The sequence below is a fragment of the Phalangium opilio genome, unplaced genomic scaffold (genome assembly GCF_054372755.1).
Source record: "Phalangium opilio isolate 3A_F unplaced genomic scaffold, DU_Popi_V2 ptg000002l_1, whole genome shotgun sequence".
NCBI lineage: Eukaryota > Metazoa > Arthropoda > Arachnida > Opiliones > Phalangiidae > Phalangium > Phalangium opilio.
In genome coordinates this window covers 11,686,145-11,710,720 of record NW_028324144.1, presented here as the reverse complement: position 1 = coordinate 11,710,720, position 24,576 = coordinate 11,686,145, and the positions used below count along the sequence as shown (strand labels likewise).

General features: G+C 37.7%; 2 protein-coding genes across 2 annotated transcripts; both read right to left on the bottom strand.

The window, feature by feature from the left end:
• Positions 1–17,910: 17,910 nt before the first annotated feature.
• On the bottom strand, positions 17,911–19,526 carry LOC149719785 (uncharacterized). Its single transcript, XM_089861564.1, has 2 exons — positions 18,918–19,526; positions 17,911–18,608 (listed from the first exon to the last, which is right to left on the bottom strand). The coding sequence occupies exons 1-2, from the start codon at positions 19,214–19,216 to the stop codon at positions 18,380–18,382; spliced, it is 528 nt and encodes a 175-aa protein (XP_089717690.1). The 5' UTR covers positions 19,217–19,526; the 3' UTR covers positions 17,911–18,379.
• An 837-nt stretch (positions 19,527–20,363) lies between these two features.
• On the bottom strand, positions 20,364–24,389 carry LOC149719784 (glutamate receptor ionotropic, delta-1-like). Its single transcript, XM_089861512.1, has 5 exons — positions 21,527–24,389; positions 21,239–21,329; positions 21,014–21,172; positions 20,767–20,908; positions 20,364–20,702 (listed from the first exon to the last, which is right to left on the bottom strand). The coding sequence occupies exons 1-5, from the start codon at positions 21,568–21,570 to the stop codon at positions 20,389–20,391; spliced, it is 750 nt and encodes a 249-aa protein (XP_089717638.1). The 5' UTR covers positions 21,571–24,389; the 3' UTR covers positions 20,364–20,388.
• Between the last annotated feature and the right edge of the window lie 187 nt (positions 24,390–24,576).

Genomic DNA, 24,576 nt, shown 5'->3' with positions numbered 1-24,576 from the left:
ATGCATAATTTCCTTTAAAATCTGTCTGCATTAATTTGTTTGAATCTGATATAATATATTTAAATTTCAATAGATTAATTAAATTAGCATAGGCCTATATCAAAAACTTACATGCTTTAAGTACAGGTTCGGTAATCTTTACTGGATTAGTTTGAGTTCTTTCATTCTTCTCTAAATATATGTAAACACATTTAGATTTTATTTAAGGACATCAATTTGAAAAGAAGTAATTATCCCGGGGGTTGGGGGGGGAAATTGATGACGTCACGTGATGGTGTTGGCGGGGGGATGGGAGTGGGGGGGAATTGATGACGTCACGTGATGTTGTTGGCGGGAAATTTGAATTGTTGAGCCACCTGGTGGTGGTTTTCTTGATAACGTCACGTGGCTGATACCTGTAGGGATAGACTTATGCTATTGTAGGCTAATGCTATGGTAGATTCTGAAAGGTAGGCTTATGCTAGGTTATTCTAGGCTTATTATTATTACAATCAGATTTTAAATCAAAAAACATTTAATTAGCGTGATAATAACATACATAATTAAGTTAAATTAAATTAATAATAAATTAGTTAAATATTTAAAAAAACCTCCTCCTTAAACTTGATTCTAGCCGTATCTGAAGATGTGTTTTTCTATACCGTACTAATAAAGCGCCGTTGGTAGGAAGTCGAACCCTGGAATGGAAACTCAAATGTTGTTGAAACAACACAGAGCTGGACGCATTACCACCAGGCAACCACACGGTTTGTTAATAAGCTCCTTTTACACTTTTTAGTCGCCGTATATGATTTTGAAATTGTTTAGCAATTTTCATATCGTTAATTTTTTGATTTGCGGTAAAAGCTTTTAGGAAAGCTTTCGTACTTTTCTTCTTACTTCTATGAATACGATAGAGGGCGCTATACTGCCCACATACGCTACTTTCTAACCTCTGAAGTTGTCGCTTACCAAAAGTCCATTTTCTACAGTTTAAAGATAAAAATCTTCTTATACTAGGCAGAAATGGTGGTAAACCGTAGCTATCGAAATAATACCCTACACGAGCTCCATCTATGAAGGCCGATACCCAGTGAGACCCCTTTTCATAGTGCTGATCTAAATGTATAATTAACGATGCGGGATATCTGGTAACCTTAAGTAACCTATTTGATGCGAAAACACCCAAAAAGTTGGGCGTATCTGATAAAGCGAGAATCAAGTCTACGGTGGTAGTTGCTTTTAATAATCTACAATTACGTTTCTATTTTTATCGATTTGAATCATGCTTTGAAATTCGGCGTATACAATGCAGACTGCGGCTTCCGACAAATGTTTAGCGAATCCCATGTCCAATCTTAATTGTCCTTGCTTAACGGGGTTCCAGTGGTTTGTTTCGCTAGCCGATAGGTCCGGTGTCGGATCAAAAGCGTAGAGGGTTAACTCATTGGGAGTAATATCGTTACCGTCGTCTTTATAATGAATACCCGTGCCCGCGAACAATGTTTGATAAGCTTGTATATACAAGTTTTTACCGAAATCAGGAGTCAACGGTTTCGAAGGTATTTGTTCGTTATCGAGGTACAGAGACAAAAAATTTAAATCCCAAGTTTTAAAGTTAAAGGGATTCAGAGCGTAACTGCCCTTGAACGCCGCGTTGGATACTATTCCAATAATGACGCGATTAGGCTGAGGGCCTAGATATATATTGTTAAAACTCTCGGTGCTACTTCCGGTAGAGATAGTTTTAGTTTTAAGTTCGGTGCGCGTAAAATTATATTTGGCAGTACCGTTATTAAGCGCTGCTTCATGTGCTAACAATATTTTAGGACTGAGTTTAACCTTACGTACCGCGAGTGCAGCGTCTAGTATCTTGACTTTACAGTTTTTGAGAGTGGCTGTTTCTTCACACATTAAGGCAAACTCGTCCTTGTTGCGAGTAAACACGACTTTAAGGTCCACCCCGTTTAAGAGATATTCGGGAATATTAAACACGTCGCTAAACACGGGTGTAAAAAATTGAATCACGGCCGATTTAGCAGTTTTAGCCATTCGAGCGACGAAACCTTTATTTGAAAAGTCGTCGAACTTTCCGGCTTCGTCCTTTTCCCATCCGGCCATCATGAGGTGAGATTTTTGGCCGCGGGTCTGTAATTTGAGACAGTTTCGATAAAAGAAGTGAAGGCGTAGTTTTGGGCGGCTGAAGAAACTCGGGTATTGTTCAAGTAAACATCGCAAGTTCTCCACAATGCATGGCCAGCGTTGTTCACGAAAGCTACCACGGCTGCATCAGGAAGATCACTTCCCTCTTTGTTGGTGATTTTGACTTTGTTGTAATGCATGGTGTGGGCTACATCGATGTAGCTATCTCCATTGCCCGAGATGAGGTATTCGAGGGTAGAGCTATCACCAATGGCCCCCAAGGGTTTGGCCCATACACCTTGAGCATGTTCGACACTAGTTTGAATCGCCACAGGGGCAAAAATGTCCAATTCACTCTTAAGAGCTTGGAGAGAAAACATGATTTTTTCAGGAGCTAAATATATCGCGTGGCGTCTGCTTTGAATGACGGTGATAAACTGATAGGCGTTTAACTTTGCGTCTCTTTATCTTTAATCCTGAACCTTGCTAAGGAGCAGTCATGTTCTCATAAGTTTCCTGCAATCTCTTTTTCGCGGCACTTTTCACATTCTGACCTTGCATTACGTCACCAAGAATCTTTTGTCCCGTACTAATGGCTCTAGGTGCCAAATACTTTGCACCTCTAATTAATAAGGGGCGTGCCCATCTAAATAACCCTTTCAGGGCGCTCCCTATCCCGTGACCTTTTTGGTGGGGGGTCCCGACAAATACTTTTGACACCCCTCCACCCCCTACCTGATCTATAATTTCTATAATTTCAGCTAGCTAGCTAATTGGACCAAGTCATCTTGCGACTTATTGCCACTTATCTAACGCCTTTACAATGCATAGACGGGTGGTGGCTAGCCCCTACGCCACAGCTAACCGACAGCGCCCTATACTAACTATTGCCGTTAACCTCTGCAAGTTTTAATGGAAAGGAGAAACCGGGTTAGACCGCGGAGGAAAACTCCTTTAACAAGCGGGGAGAGAACTTGCAAACTCTACGCAGAAGGATTGCTTCCCAGATTTTTCACCCGGTGCCACAGTCCGGGATCGAACCCGGGATCCTCTTGCTGCGAGGCGAACGCGCTAACCGCTACGCCACCCCATCTAAATAATACCTCCTATACTCGCAACGAGACTCTAATGTTTGGGGTTTTGGCATGGTCTAAAGTGTAGTTTACAGGTCGACGTTCCAAACTCGAATGACGCGGCTTGGCCTAAACTATTCCTTATATCAATGTCTATAGTATGAAAGTAACGTTTAGCAACTTTAACGTACTGGGGAGAGTTGGATGATTTAGTTATAGTCGAACCGTGAGGTTTTTCGCTGTCTACGCCTACTATATCGGAATAAATAAACAATTGGTCGGGAATATAATAATTTAAATGAGCGGGAACAGAGCTTCTTTACGATGGGCTGGTTTTATCTGAAGGGCAAGAGAAAGACGTACTTTGGCCTTTTGGGGTTTTAAATCCTAATATCCTTTTCAAAGTGGGAGAAAGAGCCAAGATACCGTTAGGTTGAATAGTTAAAGAAATGTAATCAGAGAGAGGATCCGAATCAAATTTAAACTTTGAACCGTATTGAAAGCCGCTTAATCCGGAAGCTATTTGTTTAAGGAGGGCTTCTAATGATTTGTAATAACCCCCGGGAACTATAAAGGCCTCGGCTTTAACAATAGGCTGTGATTTTCCGTCCCGACCTTTTTTATTTTCATGCGAGACCACCTGCACGTGACCTTTCTCACTGGGTATGTTAAAAAAGGACATTGGGTACAAAACTTCTACTAGAGCTACCTCCCAGTCATCCCCGATCAGCTCTATAGCCTGGGGCAACTTGGTAGTGTACGAAGAGATCTTGTTGTTGTCATAATTTTTCATGCTAGCGTTGCTTGGTAGCGTTAGGTAAAAGGGAGACTGCATCTTTAGCCGGAATCCAACAGTTCATAGAAGGGGGATAGCCTAACCACTTTACAAAGAGCTCCTTTTGTCCTCTCCTAGTCCGCTTACGAATTACGTTCTCGATCTTGTACGTCTCGGGTCTAGCTACCGACTGAAGTTCCATCCCGTAAAACACCCCCTTTATTGGTTCCCCGTTTAAATCTTCTAGTTTGAATACCGGAGGGCGTCTCTCTATTTTAAGGACATTGGTGCCAGTAACTTCCAAAGGAGTCATTTTTATCGCGGAATGCACCGAGTTATTGTAAGCATTTACCAGGTCATCTAAAACATCTATATATCTATTGGTATTCTTTTCTGTAAAATACCTGTACATGCGTGACTTTAAAGTTTGATTTAATCTTTCTACCATACACGCTTTTATATCGTCATTCTCAGTTGTAAAAAATATAACCCCTTTCTCTTTCAAGTATCCTTGTAATTGGGAATTTCTAAATTCGGTACCTTTATCCGTCTGTAGCTTCCTAGGAACCCTTTCTCTAAAGACAGACTTAAAAGCCTCAACCGTTTCAACACCGCTTTTTGATTTTAAAGGCACGGCCCAAGCTCTTCTGCTAAAGCAATCTATTACGGTTAATATGTATTTGTATCCGTCGTTGTACTGACTCAAAGAACGCATGTCGTTCAAACCAGCCTGATATTGATCTCCTATGTTAGTTACAACCACCTTGTTTCTTTTAAACTTTCTGAAAACTCTCTTATGTAAAGTGTACGCGTCTTTTCCCTTTAACCAATCTAGTACTTGTTTCTTACTAATCCCCTTTAATTTTACTGCTAAATATAATTTTTCAGCACCCCCGAAACTGGCGGGGTGGGAAGGGTTAAAGTAGATACCTTCTAAAATTCTGGAGATTTTACGTACGCTGCCCATTTCGGAGACTCGGTTTTAAGTTTTTTAGCTGCTGCCTTGACACTAACTTTGGGAGCTCTAGTTCTTTTGATTTTAATTTGTTTGGGTACTGTATTTGAGGCTAGAGTGGAAAAACTAGAAAGTAGGTTTGTAAATGCGTAAAAACCTCTAGGGTTTGGGTCTTTGTTAGAGGAAGGCTTGACAAATTCTAAAGCTATATCTCTAAAATTCGAGCCGGGTATTATTGCATCATTAACTATAATTTCCCCCTATCTGTCCACCTAAGCTTTTCAGGGGTAGTGGACATCTGATCAATGATACTTTGTACATGCCCTATATATTTAAGGGGGATATCGTCTAACCAAGCCAAGTTATAATAGTTGGATGTCGGTTGGGGGACCGTGGGTATTGGTTGGCTAGCGATTATATGTAAATTATTATATCTTTGTAGAGTCTGTTCGTATAAGCGCCATTTTGAAGCTTCGTCTAAATCTTTACGAGCTAAAATAACATTCATCTCATTGTCCAATTCCGAAACTGCTTGTTGTTGGGGGTGGGGAAAGGGGTCGCTTTTAAAGGTAGAGCTAGGGACAAGGACCATTTTCTGAGCGTACTGCATTTTTACTGACTACGTCCTGTTATGGCGCCGATAATAGAGGAAACGAGAGGGAAAAGGAAAGAAAAGAAACTAGCGCCCTCCTGAACTAGTATATCACGTTTTGTTTTCCAAGATATTCTCTTATTAGCAATTTTTCTAAGTTTTGCTGAATGCCTAGCTAATCTAGCTTTTTGGCTTTTATTTAATTTAACGTTACCGTGTAAAGTATTTTCAACACACTATGAGATTGCGTCAATTAAGGGTTTCTTGGCGTTACGAAATATGATCCTACGTTGTTTTCGAGGGGATTTGGTAATAACGGAGAGCAAATTTCTTTGCGACCGAACGGCATAAGGCATAGTTACTAAATGAAGAGATGGCTAAACACCCGTCTATTATTATAATTATTTGGGAATGTAAACTTCGCAAGGGCTGTCGGGAAATATTCCAGTCCTAAGTCTATGATTCTCGGGGCATCTTTGGTGTAGATCGAATAATAAATATCCGAAAGGTAAACTAGTAGCGTCACGGTAGGCGTGGACAGCGAAACGCCATTTATCTACAAACATTGGTCTAGCTAGCTTTGCAATTTGTCTCTAGGAGATTTCATAAGAATAAGATAATGAGCGTTCAAAGAAACATCTCTAGAGTCTTTGGATCGATGGAATACGTTTTGGACGATGTAAATTACACTCAAGTTGCGATGATGCGTTCCCTTGGTAAAAAGAGAACCAACTTCTCCTTTGTTCTCGGTCATCAAGTCATCAATGATTAAAAGGCATGGCTTACCGCCTGTATACTCTGATAAATCTGGCATACCTTGTTTGAAAACCACAAATTTTCTCAAACTTTCGAAAAAATGTTGCCATTCACCGTAGAACCAATGTATTTCGCTTATATTAGGGGAAAACATGGCTTCCCTATTCTCTAATATTTTTAAAACTAATTGAGTTTTCCCGCTTTGAGACGGGCCTGCTATCACCATGTTAAAAGGATGGTAGAAAGGATACATGACCTTACCCTTTGACTTTCAACGAACGAATGAGATAAAGATTGTAAAAGTTTGTATATATATATGTATATATGGACGAGATCGACACGAAAAATGAACAATTGCAATTTCGAAAATACATGAGGGTATTTAAGGAAGCATTGACGAAAAAATTAGTTAATCACAGGACATTTCACCGAGACAAAAATGAGTAATTGATAATATTGATCAAAAAAACAATATGGCTAGACTTTATATAATGACTAAATACATGTTGACTAGATAAATATATAAATAAATAAATATCACCGGGACTGACTAGATAAATAAATAAATAAATAAATAAATAAATAATTAAATAAATAAAGAAGAGACCCCCCACAGAAATAGATACGGTCGAATGTGCTCAAACTCGGTAACCGTAAGGTAGCGTGCGGAAATCTTCAATTAACCTAACCTTATCCACCACAGTTCTATAAACCTTAGATTGGTCTACACTTATAACAGTGTGATCAGCCTTTCGGCGTATTTGCTTGGGGATTGGTACTTGGATTGGTTCCGCCGGCGGTTCGTAAATGCCTATAAGCCCCATTAACCTATCCATGTTAACCAAATCTCTGGTGGTATGGTTAAGTCGGAACCCCTTAACCTTCATCTCGACGGCTGTCGATCCAGTATCAGGGTTCACAACTCGGTATGCGTAGCTCTTACATCCACCACTCGCATATTCTTCGATGTAGGCCTGGGGTCCGTACTTTTCAAGCTCATTGGTCATTTCACCGAGGAAATTCCCAGTTTCGATTTCGACGCCCCCTGGTGTGTAAACGTACAGTATCGAATCAGTGTCTGTATATAAAACAGACTCACCCAAGCGTTCTAAGTAGGAATAAAGCTTAATCCTGGCCATGGCAGTGGTATACGCTGCGATCGGAACACTGACATTTTTATTAATTGGGTCAATCTCGTTGATATAACACCACTTAGCAACGCAAATGTCGTCGCTAACTGGTATCAACGTCTTGACCTCAATTGCTGGGTCATAGAACAAGTTAAAGAACTTCTGTGGATCATCGAAGACTTCTACCTTGTCAAGCCGAGTCCTCTCACCAAATTTGCCCCAAAACGAATTCAAACACAGTTTGGCAATGGTACGCTTGCCAGCGTTCTTCTCGATACAGCTAGGATCAAGTTTTACCCCTTCATTTTCATAGTACTCGGCTACGTATTGATCTTTCTGCGCTTGGGTTACTACGTCAGAAGGCCAGCCGCTACTTTCCTGTTTTAGCTTCAGAAAGCAGTTGACGTAATTGTTAAAAAGCCCGCCTGATTTAGTTACGGGGTCGTACTGAGATATTTTGTACGACCAGGCCTCGTGGATTTTAACAACCACGTAACCCTTTCTAACCGCTAAATGGACTTCGTCCGCCACAAACGTCCCCCTAATAACTCTTTCCTCGTCGGAATGTGTGCAATCCCCCTGATATTTGTTTTCAGCACACAGCTGACACAAGGCAAAGCACAATTTCCCCCCGATCTTTTGGGGTAAAACGGGGTGGAAGAGGTTACGAGGGGGCAGGATATCCAGTTTAATAAAACCTTCAATCTCGTTAATGGGTGGGAAGTTGTCTGTCAAGATCGTAGGGTGGCCGTAAGGTAGTTTGCCGTATTTGTTACACCATGGATATAGACTGGTGACGTCGACATATCGAATCTCCTCTCCCGGCTTAACCTTGTGATGAAGACACAGAGCGGAAGTACGTCCCCCGAAAAATGCGTTGCGGGGATTGAGTGGTTCCCACGCATCGATTTGGACATGAATCGAAGAGAGAAAGGTGTTAATTTCGGGCTTTTGCTCCCTCAATTTGTGGAATACACATTCCCACATTTTGATTACCTTATACCCCAGCTCCCTAAGCCTCTTATTGCAGTTCAAAGTATCAGTATAGCGGGAGTGCAAAGTTTGGGTGACGTCACCGTGCAAAACCAGGTCTCTGTTTACCGGGAAATAGGTTCTACACCCGTGCCAAAAACAACCTTGGAATTGGTAGACGACCTTTTGATCTGCGCCAAGATCGTCTAATAGAAGCCCGTCGACTTTAATGTTCAAAATTTTAGGTTCCGAACCGTTAAAGGCCGACTTAATAATGAACCCGCGCTTATGGGATTCCCACCTCAACCACTCGATGGCTACTTTAGACTGAGGGTCTTTCATTCTATAGCCGTGAGGTGGAACAATTCCAATTGAATTTGGCGCTAGGTGGTCCTTCCTGAAAACGGCGTTGCAAAGCCCGGCAATTGTCACGGCAGTGGTAAAAGGGTTAACGTCCGCAATCTTCTCAAAAATCCCCTGTACTTTAAACACCCCTCTCTTAAAATCCTAACGTCCAAACGACAATAATGGATCAATTCTTCAACATAGTTGGAACATTTTTGGCTTCAACTTGTTCGTTGTACCAAGAAATTAAAACCGAACGTTGTTTTTCGGTTAGCCTGTCTGGCGCGTAAGATTCTAATAGAGGCATGCTTTCCCTCAAGACATAATTTGTACTCGTAGGATCTTTTGGATCAAACACGTGTTCGGGAACAAAGTTGAAGAGCAAGTGCGGGAAATGTCCCTTATTTAAATTAGGGTCTAAACCAAAAGTGGATACAAAGCTAGATAAGGGGGAAGGAATGAAATTTAAACTATCTACACAGAAAAAAGAGTGTTTAGGTTTGCAACATCTGAACATGTTGTAAAGTTAAACATTGGTGTGAGGTTATGTTTATTTCTTCAATGTTGATGTCTAATTACATCTCTGTTTCTCTATGGATCCTTAAAATGTGTTCCAAATAGGAACACTTCTTATTTTATCGCGTTTAAGAGGTAAACACAGAATTATCTTAACACTAATACGCTTATTTAATTTAACATGTTTTTAAAACGTTGGTGTATAGCTTAAATTTTTTTAAATCTTTATTTTAAAAATAATTATAATATTTTAGAAAAACAACTAAAAAGTGGAGGTATATTTTACCACAAGGTGAATAATGTAACACTTCGTGGCTATAATAATAACGTAAGCCACAATGACTTTCATTTTATATTGAGAAAAGGACTTCCTTTACTCAAATTTTGAGCAAAATATATGTTTAAAGTGATGGTTCGACATGAAGAATAAATAAGCTTTCTTGGCTTTAAGAATAGAACCACATTTCCAACAGGTCGGCTAGATTTGTTTAAATAGGTATATTCCCATTGCGCAGAATTCCATTAGACCGAATCCCGCCAAAGTTACTAATGAATTTAGCCCAAGCGCGGGTTTGATGTCGTTTGAATTGTAAATATCAAAGTCACTTTGATATTTACAATTCAAACGACGCAATTTGTCGAATTAAGAGACCTTCAAAAGTCCTAGCGTTTTCAATACATTCGTACTGCCTTGGAAGCGCCACTATTTGACAACTATGCAACAAGATGATAATAAAAAACGACCTCGGAAAGTTTTCAACACCGTGTCTTCTAAATACTGTATATAATACAATAGTATACAGAAAAAGTGAAAATTGGACTTGGGTTAAGCATTTAACAAAAACACTTTCGTCCAATAAAACCTTTTTGATCAAAACCAGGTTAGGTTCGTAATATTTTATAAATCATTTAAAATTGTTAAGCCTTTTCCAAATATTGATGTTTATCTTTATTGACTTCTCAAATAATATGCCTTTTCCAAAAAGTTACTGTTCGGTTAGGTTTGGTTTGGTTTGGTTAGGACGTCTCTTCCTCTTTGGGGCGGTTATACACTTCAAGTACAGTAAAACGGCTGGCTTAAAGTATTTTCATAATGAATATAACATAAAAAGTAAATCAATATTAGCAATTGATTTTTTTATGTCATATATTGCTGATTTATTACTATTTTGTTCTTATAATCCTTAGTTCTAAAATAATAATTTCGAAAATGTTTCGATCTAGTGTTCATTTTACGTAAGCCGTAAATTGTTTTAAGTTAATTTAATTTAAATTCCATCGGGAAAACCCGGAAGTGCGGGATTTGCGGTGCAATGGGATTGTCCCATTGAACAGCATCGTAAATCCGCCAAAGTGAGGGTTTTCGGTCGAATCTGGTTCGTTCGGTTGAACGGGATTCGGCGCAATGCTACTGAACGTTTAAATAAAGCGAAGTTGAAGTTCAACGGAAATTTGGTTTTCGCAGGAATTAATTCAACCTATGTATTTAAACCGACACCATTCAAATATTTCAAGATAAACCTGCAAATATCTTTAAAACTAAGCTTATAAACCCTTAAACACGATAGGAAGCTAAGCTTATATACCTTTAGTCATGTTTAAAACCTAAACATATAATCCTGAAAACATGTTATACAACTAGGCATATAATCGTGTAAACACGTTTTGTTACTAAGCATTATAGCACAATAACATGACATATACCACCTTAAACATGTTTAAATACTATATATGACAAGTGATCAACACATTTTGAATCTAAACATAAGGTGTTGTAAACCTAAACACCATTTTTTTTTAAACATGAGTGTTTTTAAACATGATAAAATATCTGTTGCATTTTCGTGTTTAGGCAAGTGCTTAGTTTCTAAGGACCTTTTTTCTGTGTATAAATGTCAAATTCTCATGTCGAATTTGCATAATCTTCGTTCCCGTCATTATCACTTGAGGGCGCCACGCTTTGATGGCTAACATGGCTTTGTACAGAAATTGTAAATCATAGCCCTTCTTATTATGGGCGATAACCGTTATTTTGGGAGAATTGTGGAATTCTTTAAGATAATTTAAAAAATCCAGAACAGGATCATTCCCGAGAAACACCCGTTCTCGAGGGCCGCAGGTGGCGCAATTAAATTGATCAGATTTCTCGAGAATGCATTGATCACAGATTTTTTGAGAAATACATAAGATAGGAGTGTGTAGGAAAGCATTAGGGTTTGAAGGGTCTGGGGTATTTTGAACACATTCGAGATCATAAAAGATAGTAACCGCAGGATGGGTCTTAGCATTTTTAGACGCAGGGTGGGCTTTAGAGTCGGTAACCTGCATGAAACAATAGTGGGGGTGTGGGTTGAATTTATTACAGATGACGCAATAAACTTCTCCGCAAGAATGGGGTGACTTGCGTTTCCCCATATCTATTGTTTTTGCGCAACGGGGGCAATTAAAAACCCTTTGGCATACGGATAAGGTTTTGCTTCCACTAGCCTTATGGGCGTCAAAGCATTCTTGCCCCCTAAAGTCGCGATGGCAGGTCCCGCATCTAATTTCTCCCCCTTCGCAATCTTCGGCCCTTTGACAGGAATAACAATACTTGTTGCAAGCGTGAGTAAAGTCAAAGTTGTTATATCCCACAAGGCACCTCTCGCAGAAATAATGAAAATTGAAGAGAGGTTTAGGTTTAGTGATGACGTCAAAATGGTTTTGATAGTTGAAAAGGTATAGCCGTGGCTTTGGATTACCATCGGCACGGGGATAAAATGTGGTTCCCCGAAAATACGGTAGGGGACGTTTGCTCTAACTGTAAATACTATAATTTGGTATTCAGCCAAGTACGATTGAAATCAAGGTAGAGCACCCGCCCCTGTGCATTCGTCCAATGGTACTTCCGCCGCCAAGGCTAATTCCTCCGCCATCTTCCTAAGCCTCTCTCCTGCTTTTTTCCTAATAGTGGGACGACATAGTGTTTTGAAATCTGCCTCGAGGCTTTTGTCAAGGGTATGCATTGTATGATCCCTGTTTATTCTAGCAAAAACTAGAGAATAAGGGAGGCATAGCCGATCGTTGTTCTTGATCTGAACAATGCATTTTTTCTCCCTGGCAAAAGTCTCGAAGCTACAAATTCCTAGCCTTTTCGAACGGTAGGCGCCTTGGGGCAACCTCACTCGCTGTATGGTTATTCCTATAGGTCCGAGAAAAAACCTTGATCCTCCTTCGGAATTATACGCCTTATCAGCGACTACTTCTAATATAAATCCAATATCTATTTGATCCCTTCTTCTAAAACTAAAGTCCGCGGTTTCAATGCCTGGATTACTAATGCTTGTCATTGAAATTGCAATCATGTCATCGGATAAACAGTCGTCCAAAACGTATTCTAGGAAGTCGCTTACAGATTTGACGATGTTATTGTCAAATTGTACTTCCATTTCCCATCCATCCAGATTAAAATTGGGGAAGGACACTACCCCGCTAGAAAGTACGTTTACACCTGGTGGTGCAACTAGCGGAGATGGGGGTGGAGGAGTAAGAACCCCACCCCCTACCTGTCCTTCCCCTTCATCCATTGACTCATTCTGAGATGGAGCTATAGGAGGGGTAGTATAACCGTCTAAGAAAGAAACATCGTCGTTTTGAAACGCCTCTTCCAGAGGCGATAAAGGAGGAGAAGGGCTATTGTTTGCCATAGACAGGGTGGGAGACGGAGAGCTATTGATAGACCGAAGGGTTGCATAGTTTGCCAAGAACGTGTCATCGGCATTTAAAAAGGCTATTTCTAACGAGTCTGGAAAGTCGCCTAAAAAACTATCAACTTCAATAGGGAGTTCAATTTCTACATTAGAGTTGGCCATTGCGATAATTTAAAAATACAAATAACACAAAATACTAATAATAAATCTGAATAGGCTTAAATAATAATAATACTAAAACACTTATGATAAAACAATAAAATACTAAAACACTTATGATAAAACAATAAAATACTAAAACACTTATGATAAAACAATAAAATACTAAAACACTTATGATAAAACAATAAAACAGTAAAACAGTAATGTACTTATAAAAACTAAATTGAAAGTACTTTAAAAAATTGAAAGTACTTATAAAAAATACTAAATCACTTGTAAAAAATCTAAGTTAAATTGAAAACACTTGTAAAAACTAAGTTAAAATACTAAAACACGTATAAAAACTATGTTAAAAATACTAAAGCACTAAGATATGGGTCTTTGGCATTGTAAATGTTCAAAAACGTTTTACTTTTAACTCGAAATGTGTTGGTAAAAGCTAAGTAACATCATACACTATAACCACTGAAAAGGTTTTGTCAAGACTGTAGTAGGTATAATAGCATTACAAAGAACAAATTAAGGAAAAAAATTATATTTATTTCGAGTTACATTTCAAGTTTTTTTGATTGGTTCTTTTATAATTTAGAAACGTAATAAGGTATGGAATATATTACAATATTAGGATCTAACTTTCATGTCGCAAAAGTTCTTGAATAAACATTTCAATTATAGCTTTCTCGAGATTAACGCGTTTAATTCTTAGTACAATATCGTCATTCGGAGTAAGTGTTGTTGGTATGGGTTGGGTTGGCGGAATGACTTTTTCTTTCTCCCACTCTTCTTGAGGGACATCTCTGTACTTTCTGTTTGGTGGCATGTCTTTAGTCAATGGGTTTTGGATGAATATAGGCATGTTATTTGTTGGTAATCCTTGAAGTAATGGACAGTCTGCCTTGAATTTCTGATGCTGCTCGAAAACATTATCGTTAGGTTCCCATCCTCGTAGCGTTAAGTCACAAAAATGGCATTTAACGGCGTCGGTCCCCGAACTTAAATAGTAAAACCCATGACGGGCTAGTTCTGACGGTTTTACAAACGTACTCGCAAATGCACCAAACGTTTCTAGACGTGTAATTTCTCGATTCATCTTATTCTGGCGGTGTGTAACAATCAAATGAGGTCCTGACCAAATCAGACGCTATTTATATCCCAAATAAGGGGATGAAAGGTTAGATTGTAATGGACGCTGTTACTAAGCAGACGTTAATTCGCGAAGCTCTTTCAAAGCCAGGGAAAATAGTGGCCGTTACTTTCATCCTAGTTGAATTTGCATTTTGGTATTTTAAAAATATTACTTTAATTTCGGGTAACGCAACAAAGACATAACATGTTGAGACTTGTCAGGATAATGCCTTCGGGGCAAACACCTGGAAACAATTAAATGTTTCGTGGTAGGAAGAGTCACCAACTAACAAAGCAATAAATCCGAAAATAGATTCCATTCATAACAATACAACTGATTCGACCATGCCCCTAAACCCATTAAGACACGTCTTTATAGTAAAAAAAATAAAAACGGATGGGGATAAATTCTTTTGTTCAAGTTCTGTCCCTTTTTATGGCCATAGACCCGTCTGACCATGGTTACGTATAAATATTACGTATAAATAAAAAGCCGATGGAATGTCTTAACACGTTGGTGGTGCGTCATAAATCACTCAGATTCCATTGATAACAATACAACTGGTTTAGCCACGCCCCCTTTTAAGGTCTTATTGGGTGGGCAATAAAGGGCAATAAAAAAAGAAAAGCACCAGTCAATATACCCTCAGGCTAATTATCAACCCCGCACTCCAGAAAATCTCGCGATAAAGATCATTCAGTCCTCAGCTTTTAAACCGTAAAGACCTGTCGTAAGAATGTCCACCAAGATCGGAGCTTACCGCGTGAACGCCCGTGTTGGACTAAGTAATGAATGTTATGCCGTTTTCGGGGTAAATGGATTCGAGCCAAGCCTACTTTTGACAAAGGACGGAACAATTCTCACCATCTCGGAAGACGTTTTGAAGGAATTTATTGAGGAGTGGACGGAGATCTATTCAGCTATAGAAAGTGGTGACTGGGGTAATTATCGTTACTTGAACTTGAAAATAAAAATAACCGTTATGGGTAGTATTCAACGATGGTAGCGTATTCACTCTAACAAAGGCCGAGGCAGGGAAACTGAACGAGAAATTTAGTTTTATGAGATTTCACTTCAAGCTTTTAAATGATCAAGCCGAAGTTATTAAATGCATGTATGAAGCGATTGTAAAACGCATGAATGATATATATCAGAAATATTATGTAAGTCGCGGTACTATGTCTCACAATGATTACGACCGTGTAAAAAATTTCCTAGCAGCGTGTATAGTTCCTTCGATCATTTTCGAAGAGTTTTGTAACTTGGTTCGTGACAAAAACTTGACGCGTAAGCTACAATTATATAATTTATTCTACATTTGCTTAAATAATGATGCGTACATTCGCGAATTAATTGGAATTGATTGTGTTCATTAAAGGTTTTTGACTAAAATTCTGATTCATAATTATAATGAACCTAGAATAACCTACCATAAGCCTATCTTGCAGGATCTAATATAGCATAAACCAACCAGGATCTACAATAGCATAAGCCTATCCCTACAGGTACCATCCAGGTGACGTCATAAAATAATTAGCCGTGACGTCATACCAATACACTAAAAATAAATTAAAATTTCCCGCCAGCACCATCACGTGACGTCATCAATCCCCCCCCCGCCAACACCATCACGTGACGTCTTCAATTCCCCCCATCCCCCCAACCCCCAGGATGACGGTATAGAACCAAAAATTTTACCCCCCCCCCTGAAAGGGGGGAAAGAAGGGGGGTCAAATTTTTGGTTCAATACCGTCATCCTTACTCTTTTATTTTATAAATTTTATTATAAAGACCAAACTTACGAAATTTTTTAGGATTTAGTTCCGCAAACTTTACTGGATTAGTTTGAGTTCTTTCATTCCTCTCTAGGTACAGTTAAACACATTTCGGATTTATTTAAGACAACCAATTTGAAAGGAAGTAATTATTTTATAAAAAAAATTGTAAAGACAAAACTTACGAATTTTTTTAGCTTTTGGTTCCACAAACTTAACCAAATCTGTTTGGGTTTTTACATTTACACCTTGAAATATAATTTAGACCATATGTTAATAACGGGATTTATTTATAATAACAATACTTTGCTTTAAACATACAATGAGTTTTTTTTCCCTCCAACGTTTGCGTTTCTTTAAACGAAGTTTTAGTCGTGATATTCACTTGAAAAGATTTTTCAAATTAAGCTTTGGTGGAGGAAGCAACGTTTGCGTTACTTAAGCTAAAGTTTTAGGTTTGATATCCACTTGTAAAGACTTTCCGCGACATTTTTGGACTTTCAGAATAGCCTTTTCTGCCGCGAAATTGCACTGAGTGTGTTTTGAGAATATTCGTTTATGAATTTCTATTTAATGTTAAATTTTGACGCTAAAGGGTGTGTAGAAAAGCCAAGTGATTCGAATACCGCAAGCCTCGGTTCCAAGGTTCCCCGAGACCCCTTAAACGTACGTGACCGTCCGACTAAACAAAATCATCTACTTTAAGGATCCCGCCTCTCTATTGGATGCTTCATTTATCACGTGTGTTGCAAACCGCCAATAAAATATTTGAAGTTTCTAGACTATTAGAGGGGAAAAAATAAGTAAGAGAATTTTCAGAACCCCCCCAGTTCTCTCAGACACAAGAGGTAAATTCGCGCTTAGTAAAAATCACGAAGAGCTGTCGTGAGAAATCTTTGAAGGAGGGAAAAATGTTCAATGCCGGGTTACTCTGCAGCGAATGCGCTCAGCCTCTATACAATATTTTATACAATTATTATACCACTTGAGATGAGACGGATGGCTAACCAAATCGGACATACATACATTTCAACCGTAACATAGAATCTTGGGCCCTTAGAGAGAGAGATAATCTCCTTATGACATTACCTTACTGCATCGTTCATGCTTCCACAGATACTGTTTTGTCATCCACATTGAAGGATAAATAGTACTCCTATACAAGACAGGAAATAGCGTAAACAAACAATTTATTAAATGAATTATACCGGTATACCTTGCCCTACATAGAACAGCCAATCATTATTCTCTTAAGCTATATGTTAGCTAGTTTTAGTGGTTATAAAAGAAACAAAACTGATAAACGGCGTCAGCAATATCAGTTAAAGTAGATGAAGCATACCTTTGCACTCTTAAAGGGAGGGTGAAGTATAAAATCGAGTAATGTTTTATCGATTCTTCTACTAATTATAAGACCAGTCTGCATAGTCAAACGTTCAGGAAATACTTCTGAATGATTTTAAAATTCAAATTAGGTTCAGATTTTAAGGATAATTTTAAACAAGGACTGCCGACTAATTGCGTAACGCCCTGCCTTTTTTGTTAACAAAATTCTCGTGGCACGTTCCGTGTTGAATGAAATTTATCACGAGATTTGATAAAATTCGCGCGCGACGTGATAATCGTGGCGCGAGACATGGAGCGTGCCACGAGAATTTTGTTAATAAAAAGGCAAGGCGTTACGCGATTGGTCGGAGGACCTTCTTTAAAATTATCCTTAAAATCTGAACCTAATTTGAATTTTAAAATCATTCGGAAGTATTTCCTGAATTTTTGACTATGCAGACTGGTCTTATAATTAGTAGAAGAATCGAAAAAAAATCACTTGATTTTCTACTTCACCCTCCTTTAATATCAATCAATACTTTCATAGACCGTAGTGCTACACTACAGTCGGCACGCTTCGAAACAATACAATTCTACAAGTCAAAAAGCAATTTATTTATTTCAGGTGGCATAACATTATCCTTAATACAACGGCCTTTTTCTAAATATAAAAGGAAAAATATTAAAAAAATAAATGATTTTTTATTTCAAAATGATTAGCATTTTATTAGTCTTAAAAACAAGGACCACTGCGCCGCCATTGCTTTAGTGGCGTCTTACAGTATTCCATTATACAGAAACGAGTTTGCTACGCAGTTCTTAAAAAACTGCATTTATGCACAATTCTTAACACTCTTTCAAACCCACAAACGACCAGAAAATATATATTTATATAAGTATTGCAATTTGAAATTAAATTTAATCGATAAGCGAAATTGGTTTTAATTGCGTAGTATAAGCATTTGCAAGGATTCAAAATTTTACAAGAAACTGACTTACATGGGGCATAGAGATTTTGATGAAATTTCTGATTGAGTATTAGAATAAAATCCCTGATCAGATTTTTTTAATTACAGCGACCGTTTCGCAACAATTTTCTTTTACATTCTATTTCCACAAAGAAAACACACGCGCAGAACAGTCCACTAAAGTAAAAAATAAAGATGCCAAACACATGGCCAAGTTGGATTTGGATAACTCCCTCTTCATCCAGATTTTGGAGGCAATGGTGATAGTTTTCCGAACTCTTTTCAACAGCACGTGTCACGAAACCATTTTCAACTAGATTAATGGCTCTAAATTCATAAAACATTGAAAAACGTTATTTACTAAATTAGTTTAATGCTATTTAAGATCACGTGAAACTAAAGTCCACGACTAAAAAAAGTTCCGCTAGGGTTTGCACACTACCTGGAAAAGTCAGTGAAATTGAAAATGGGCCTAAAAAAGGGTCTGGGAAATATCAGGGAAAACTATTTTGGAGGGAAGTTGAAAGTCTGGATAACGATATCAGTCCGGTTGACCAGAAAATGTGTGGTCTGATACACTTTATCTTCAGGTAGTCTTTCACTTACCAAAAATAAACTTCACTTGAATATACTCACAAATGTTTTAAGTTTTCTTTCATGTCTGAAGGTAAGAATTTATTGTAAACAAGAGCTTTGAATATGGTAAAATCGCTAAGAGGCATTAAGTGAAATCCACAAGGCTGCTTTCTATTAAATCGGTCATGCAGAATCTTGGTTCCAGATGAATAAAGTATAATCTCAAAGTAATCTTTTCGTCTTAAGACCTTTGATATCGTGTCATTCGACAAGAGAACTTCATATGGCAAGAGTGATTCTGCTGGATTTTTTTGAATTTTTCGCCAAATTCTTTTAACTTCTGGTATGGGACCGTCCATAAACTACGTCACACTCTTGTGGGGGGGAGGGGGTTACTAAATTTGTGACGGTCCGTGACAAGGGGGAGGGAGGGGTTCTTCGATGCGTGACGTCACATTTAGCATTGATTTTGTTACGAAGTCAGTAAGAGGCCGATGTTATAGAAGAAGAAAAACAACATTCCAAAGTCCACCGTTACAATAATTTACCAAAATTGTTATTCCATCATCGCTTAAATAGTAGAAAATTTAAGCAATTATCTACTATTTACACCTTTGTATAGCCAATTTAAATAGCGCATTTAAAATGAACAGCTTAAACTCTCTTGTGTCTCTGTTTATTCGCCCCTAATATTAGTGAGGATGAATCAAATCCCGCTGTCGATTAAAATTGTTTCGTTTCCTTGGCAAATTTTCTAAATCTCAGGCTCGATTAGTCTGTTTTCGATGTCGAAACCTATAAAGTGTGTCCATTTAACTAAGCTTTATGGAATTATATTATTTTACTTTTTCGAAGCTTATAAATAAGCACATCGAGACATTAAAATTCTAAAGGTCAGTCAGAGGGGAAAAGCTTCAAACGGAAGAGAACTTTGAATTTTCAGCCGAGCAAAATATTTCTGAGAGGGCGGCATATCACTCAAGAAATTAATCAAATTAAATTTGTAAATAAGACAAATCATAGTGCGGTGCGGGGGGGGGTTAAAGAAATGTGACGTGGTTTTTAGGGGAGGGGTCTGAGAAAACGTGACGAAGCGTGATCAGGGGGGACGGGGGGGTCAGAAAATGCTTTTTTTTGCGTGACGTAGTTTATGGACGGTCCCAAAGATGAACAAGCATAAAGTTTATCCTCCTCTCCTTGACTACTTGCGTAGTTTATTCGTATCTTTCATACTCTTATTTTAAAGAATTAAAGAAAAGGTTCAGGTAACGTAACATGATACTTTAAAAGAACGGACTTTTAAGGTAAACGAAACCTTTTACCCCTACCTCAACTTTACCTCTCCCAGCCTATGAGAATTCAACCAATCCCATAGTGGTAAGGGGCTTTATCTAGCAGACGCCACTAAAGCAATGGCTGCGCAGTAGTCCTCGTTTTCATACTAATTAATTTCTAACTATTTTATAATAAGATATCATTTATTTTTCATTTTATATTTAGAAAAAGCCCGTTCTTTAAGGCTATTGTTATGTTACCTGAACTTTTCCGTTCGTTTAATTAGTTTTAATGATTTTAAAATAGAGCCAAACTCAGATATAAAAACATTATAATTCTTTACCTCTAGGAAGTTAGTGAGACTCGAGCTCCTTTGTACTAATGGAATAGATTCAGGAAATCTGTCAAAATCTTGAAGTGTTTTAATGAAATCTCCTGGTTTAGTGAGGATTATTGCGGAAAGCAAGACAGCCGAGAGCGCCAAACATATGAAGCGGGAACCCAATTTCCAAAAGGTCATTAAGACTCGTTGGCTCCCACTTATGCCTTCCCTTTCGAACTCCAGGCAACCTTAATATGTTTGCCATTATTTGAATTAAAAGTCAAATTTAAATAACGGAAATTAACCACTCACATGTATTTAACAGGGGTGCCATAAACACCATAAATGCCTTTATAAAGTAATTTTTTACTTTTGACCTCGGATTTGCGTTATGACCAATCATCGTGTAGAATGAGATGCACGCGAGTAATAGCAATAAAAGAACGAGCCAGAACTGAAAAAGAAGCAATTCTGACTTGTTTATTTTTGAGATCTCAGTGCGCAAGGTCATTGCCAAATTTGCCCTTGTATTTTTGGCAGTTTAACAAATGTTGCTTACCGTTCCATTAAATACTTCTAAAAATGGAAAAAGTGAATGCTTATGACTTTGTTTCCCCACGAGAATTGATAAATAATTCATGTATAGAGGACTCGTGAAATCTACGACTGAAAACCTTATATAATCCACAACGAAAGGACCGACAGCAACATGAACTTCCTGTGTTTAAATTTTGTCAGTTTCATGGATAAAGTTTGCCTCGGCAAGTGAAGACATGGCTCTTACATTTCTGTGTACCATTCCAATCATACCATTAAATGAACCATTTGGAAGTCGCTTTCCAAAAACACCGTGGGGTTCCTCAACGTAAACAAATCTATAATGTAATTTGAATATTTTTTGTCGGGTAATATGCTTTTGTAATGAATATCATAGAATTCTTAGATTTTATTGAATAGATTGCTATTTATTAGACAAATATCGGGTTATACTCTATTGAAATATTTGTATGCGCTTTATATATTGTTATAAATTTTAAGTTTTCAAGGCGTTATTTATAAAAAAAACACATACCCGATTTTTAGTTTCTTCGCAAAATGTTCCAAAAGATATACCATCGCTCCTTGTAAAGCAAATATTTCACCATTTTCATTTTTCTTGTAGGAAATCCATGGTGTCCACTGTTTCGACAAAATTATTTTCAGACGTATGATATCACCAGCATTTTATTACACTAACTCCTCAAAGTTTATAGCCAAAGCTATGGTCAATAGCCCTATCTTGGAACTCTTTCTCAAGCTCTTTGGAAAGTCAGATTTTTCAGTACCAAATAAGTTACTGAAGTTTAAAAGCAGACCAATACAATAAGTTTGAACTATTGCCGATCGATTTTCAGATTGCTAAGACGCGTACTTTTCCTGCAAAATGGGTTTTAAAAAAGGTCGATTTCAGCCCTAACTTGGAACTCCCCGTCCTAATTTGGAACACCCTAATTTAAATACGAAAATATCTGAGTTTTTGCAACTAATAATAAGCAAATATAATTTGTTAGCGGTGCTACGACCATCTAGCGACCAACGCTTGCCATTTATACCTGTACATATATTTTAAAGGGCACTGAGTGTCATCTGCTTAAAGCTTCAAACATTGGCGCGCTGTCAGTTCATTACGGTTAAACATTGTAAATTAAATGCACTCCAACGGTATTTCGAATGAAATAATTAGGTCAAAGTAACCTACACTGTTATGTTTTTGAGGCGTAATTGTGTCGAATCTACATTTTACATCAAGTGAGTTATGAAACGGTGTTTGGAAGTGTAGTTAAACCCAATATCACTCGGCCACATGCTAAATCAGCTAAAATTGGCATCACGTTTATGACTAAATCTGGATACTGGGCTAATAATTCCCGTATCTTTTCCGCATCTTAATCTACGCTTACGGGACCAAAATTATTAAATAGGTAATGAATCAACGCATCTCCTAAGGTCTTTTTTGTTGTCCTTTAGTGAGTAAAACATAGGTAAGTTATGGATGTAAAAAGATAGAGCAAATTTCCGTGTTCCATTTTAGGCAAATGATGATATATTTTCTATTCGAGTTTTCTCAATAATTTTTGCGCCTAACCTGGCGTTTAAAGTGTTTAATTTGAAGAGAAAGATCCGAAGTTTTCAATGGAATTGTTTTCGTAAGCCTATGTTTTTCCCATTGGCCGTGAAAGCTTATTTCCCGAGACCCATGGGAGAACTTTCCCTTCATTTTGGAAAAAATAAATTATGCAAAATATGAGGTTGTCTAATTAAGCTTGTATCGTCTCTGGAATTTATGATGGAGTCTTCAGGCCGTATTTTATGGATAGAGGAATGTTCATTCTTCAAAATGAGCCCTTAAAATATTCATTTGAAGCCCTCAATTTTAAGTTATGACGATTGTAAGAAATGTTTTCCAAATTAGAGCTGTTCCAAATTAGGGCAGCTGACCCTACACATTATTGACAGTTTTGGGCTTTTCCCTCTTTTTCAAAACTGCCTTACAACACAGATATGAGGCATCCTATGTATATTCCAAACTTGTTAAATTACTATTAACTATATTGAGAGATTTTTTATAATTAACATTAATTGATTGACAGTTAATTTCAATAATAATCAAAAAATATATCCCAAGTGACGCGCTTCTTACTCATTTATAGTAGAGATATATTTATCCAAAATTAAACTAAAAAGATTCCAAAACTAAAAGTCTAAAACGATAAAACGCGCCATGTCTGTCATTTGGAAAGGAATAGTTAAATACCAGTTCGCCACTGGGAATTTTTTTTTCCCAGGATGCTTTTAACCGGTTTTAACCCTGGGGAAAACCTTCCAACCCTGGTTATTGGGAAAGTTATGGGGATCTATCGATCGATGGGTAGGTAGTTTGAAGATCAAGTCATTAATAACTAAGGGCAATCAGAAGGGGATTATAGAAAGAAGAAGGATGACACTCTGAATCCTCTTAATACTTCAGTTATGTAACGTCATTCTTCCCAGGCTCACTCTTTTTGTTTGCTTTTCCGCTCATCAAACTTCAGAAGGGTATCGCACCGTAAGGTGAATTTTATGATTGGCTGGCACTAAATCCCCAGCAATCAACCCACAAACATTGTCTTGGGGTGGGTCAAAAATCCGCAAACGTGTTTTGCCAAATAGTTCAGCGCTAATAGAGAAATGACCAGGAAACTATTTATCGGGTATGTGATTCGGTTTAGTAACCTTGCTCCAAATGTTCTGACGTTGGGAAGAATGACGTTACACTTACACCGCTTCGTGGTACACTCCTCTCGAAGAGAAGTATTATATACTTTTGGTGCAATTAATTCCACATATATTTAATTAAGAGCTTACCTCGCGTACTGCGGCAAGAAGCGTATGATTGATTATTGGTAATGTTGACAAACCCATTTAGTTGAACGGTACAAAATTATTATTATTTTCAAACAGATGTTAGTTAGTTCCTCCGCATACTCAGAGCGGTAGCTCTCTTAGATAAGACTTCTATCGTATAAACTGTTTTGAAAAAATTCCACAGAACTGCAATTCGGACCCTAAATACGTGGTTAAAATTTCAAATAGATCCATTTAATAGGTTATTTTATATAAAATAAAGTTGCTAAGGGTGGTTTTCATTTCCATAAAATTCATCACACCTTTTGATGGAAAACGGGAATTTTTCCCATAGAAATAACATGGGAAATTTTTTTGAAAAAACATTCCGGTTACTCGGATTTTAGAAAAACTATACGTTTGTGATTTTTGAAAACGTTTTTAAATGGAAGGTACAACACCTAACGTTGCGCTAAGCGATTTTCATTGACTATAATTAAGTCTAAGTATGTTTAATTTTAAATTTTCAAAACCATTCCAATCTGCGATATTTAAGCAGTGTAAAGAGTCAGTTTATGATGTTTAAAGCTATTTGGAGGTGGAATTGAAAAACAAGGGGACCTAACTTTGTGTGAGCTAACAAGTTAAGTTGGAAAAGGTCCCCCACACTACTGAATTATGTAACCAACTGCCTTTGGGACAGCAAAAAAAAAGGTGATTTAACAATATTACCGACTGCTGGTAATTACGATATATTAC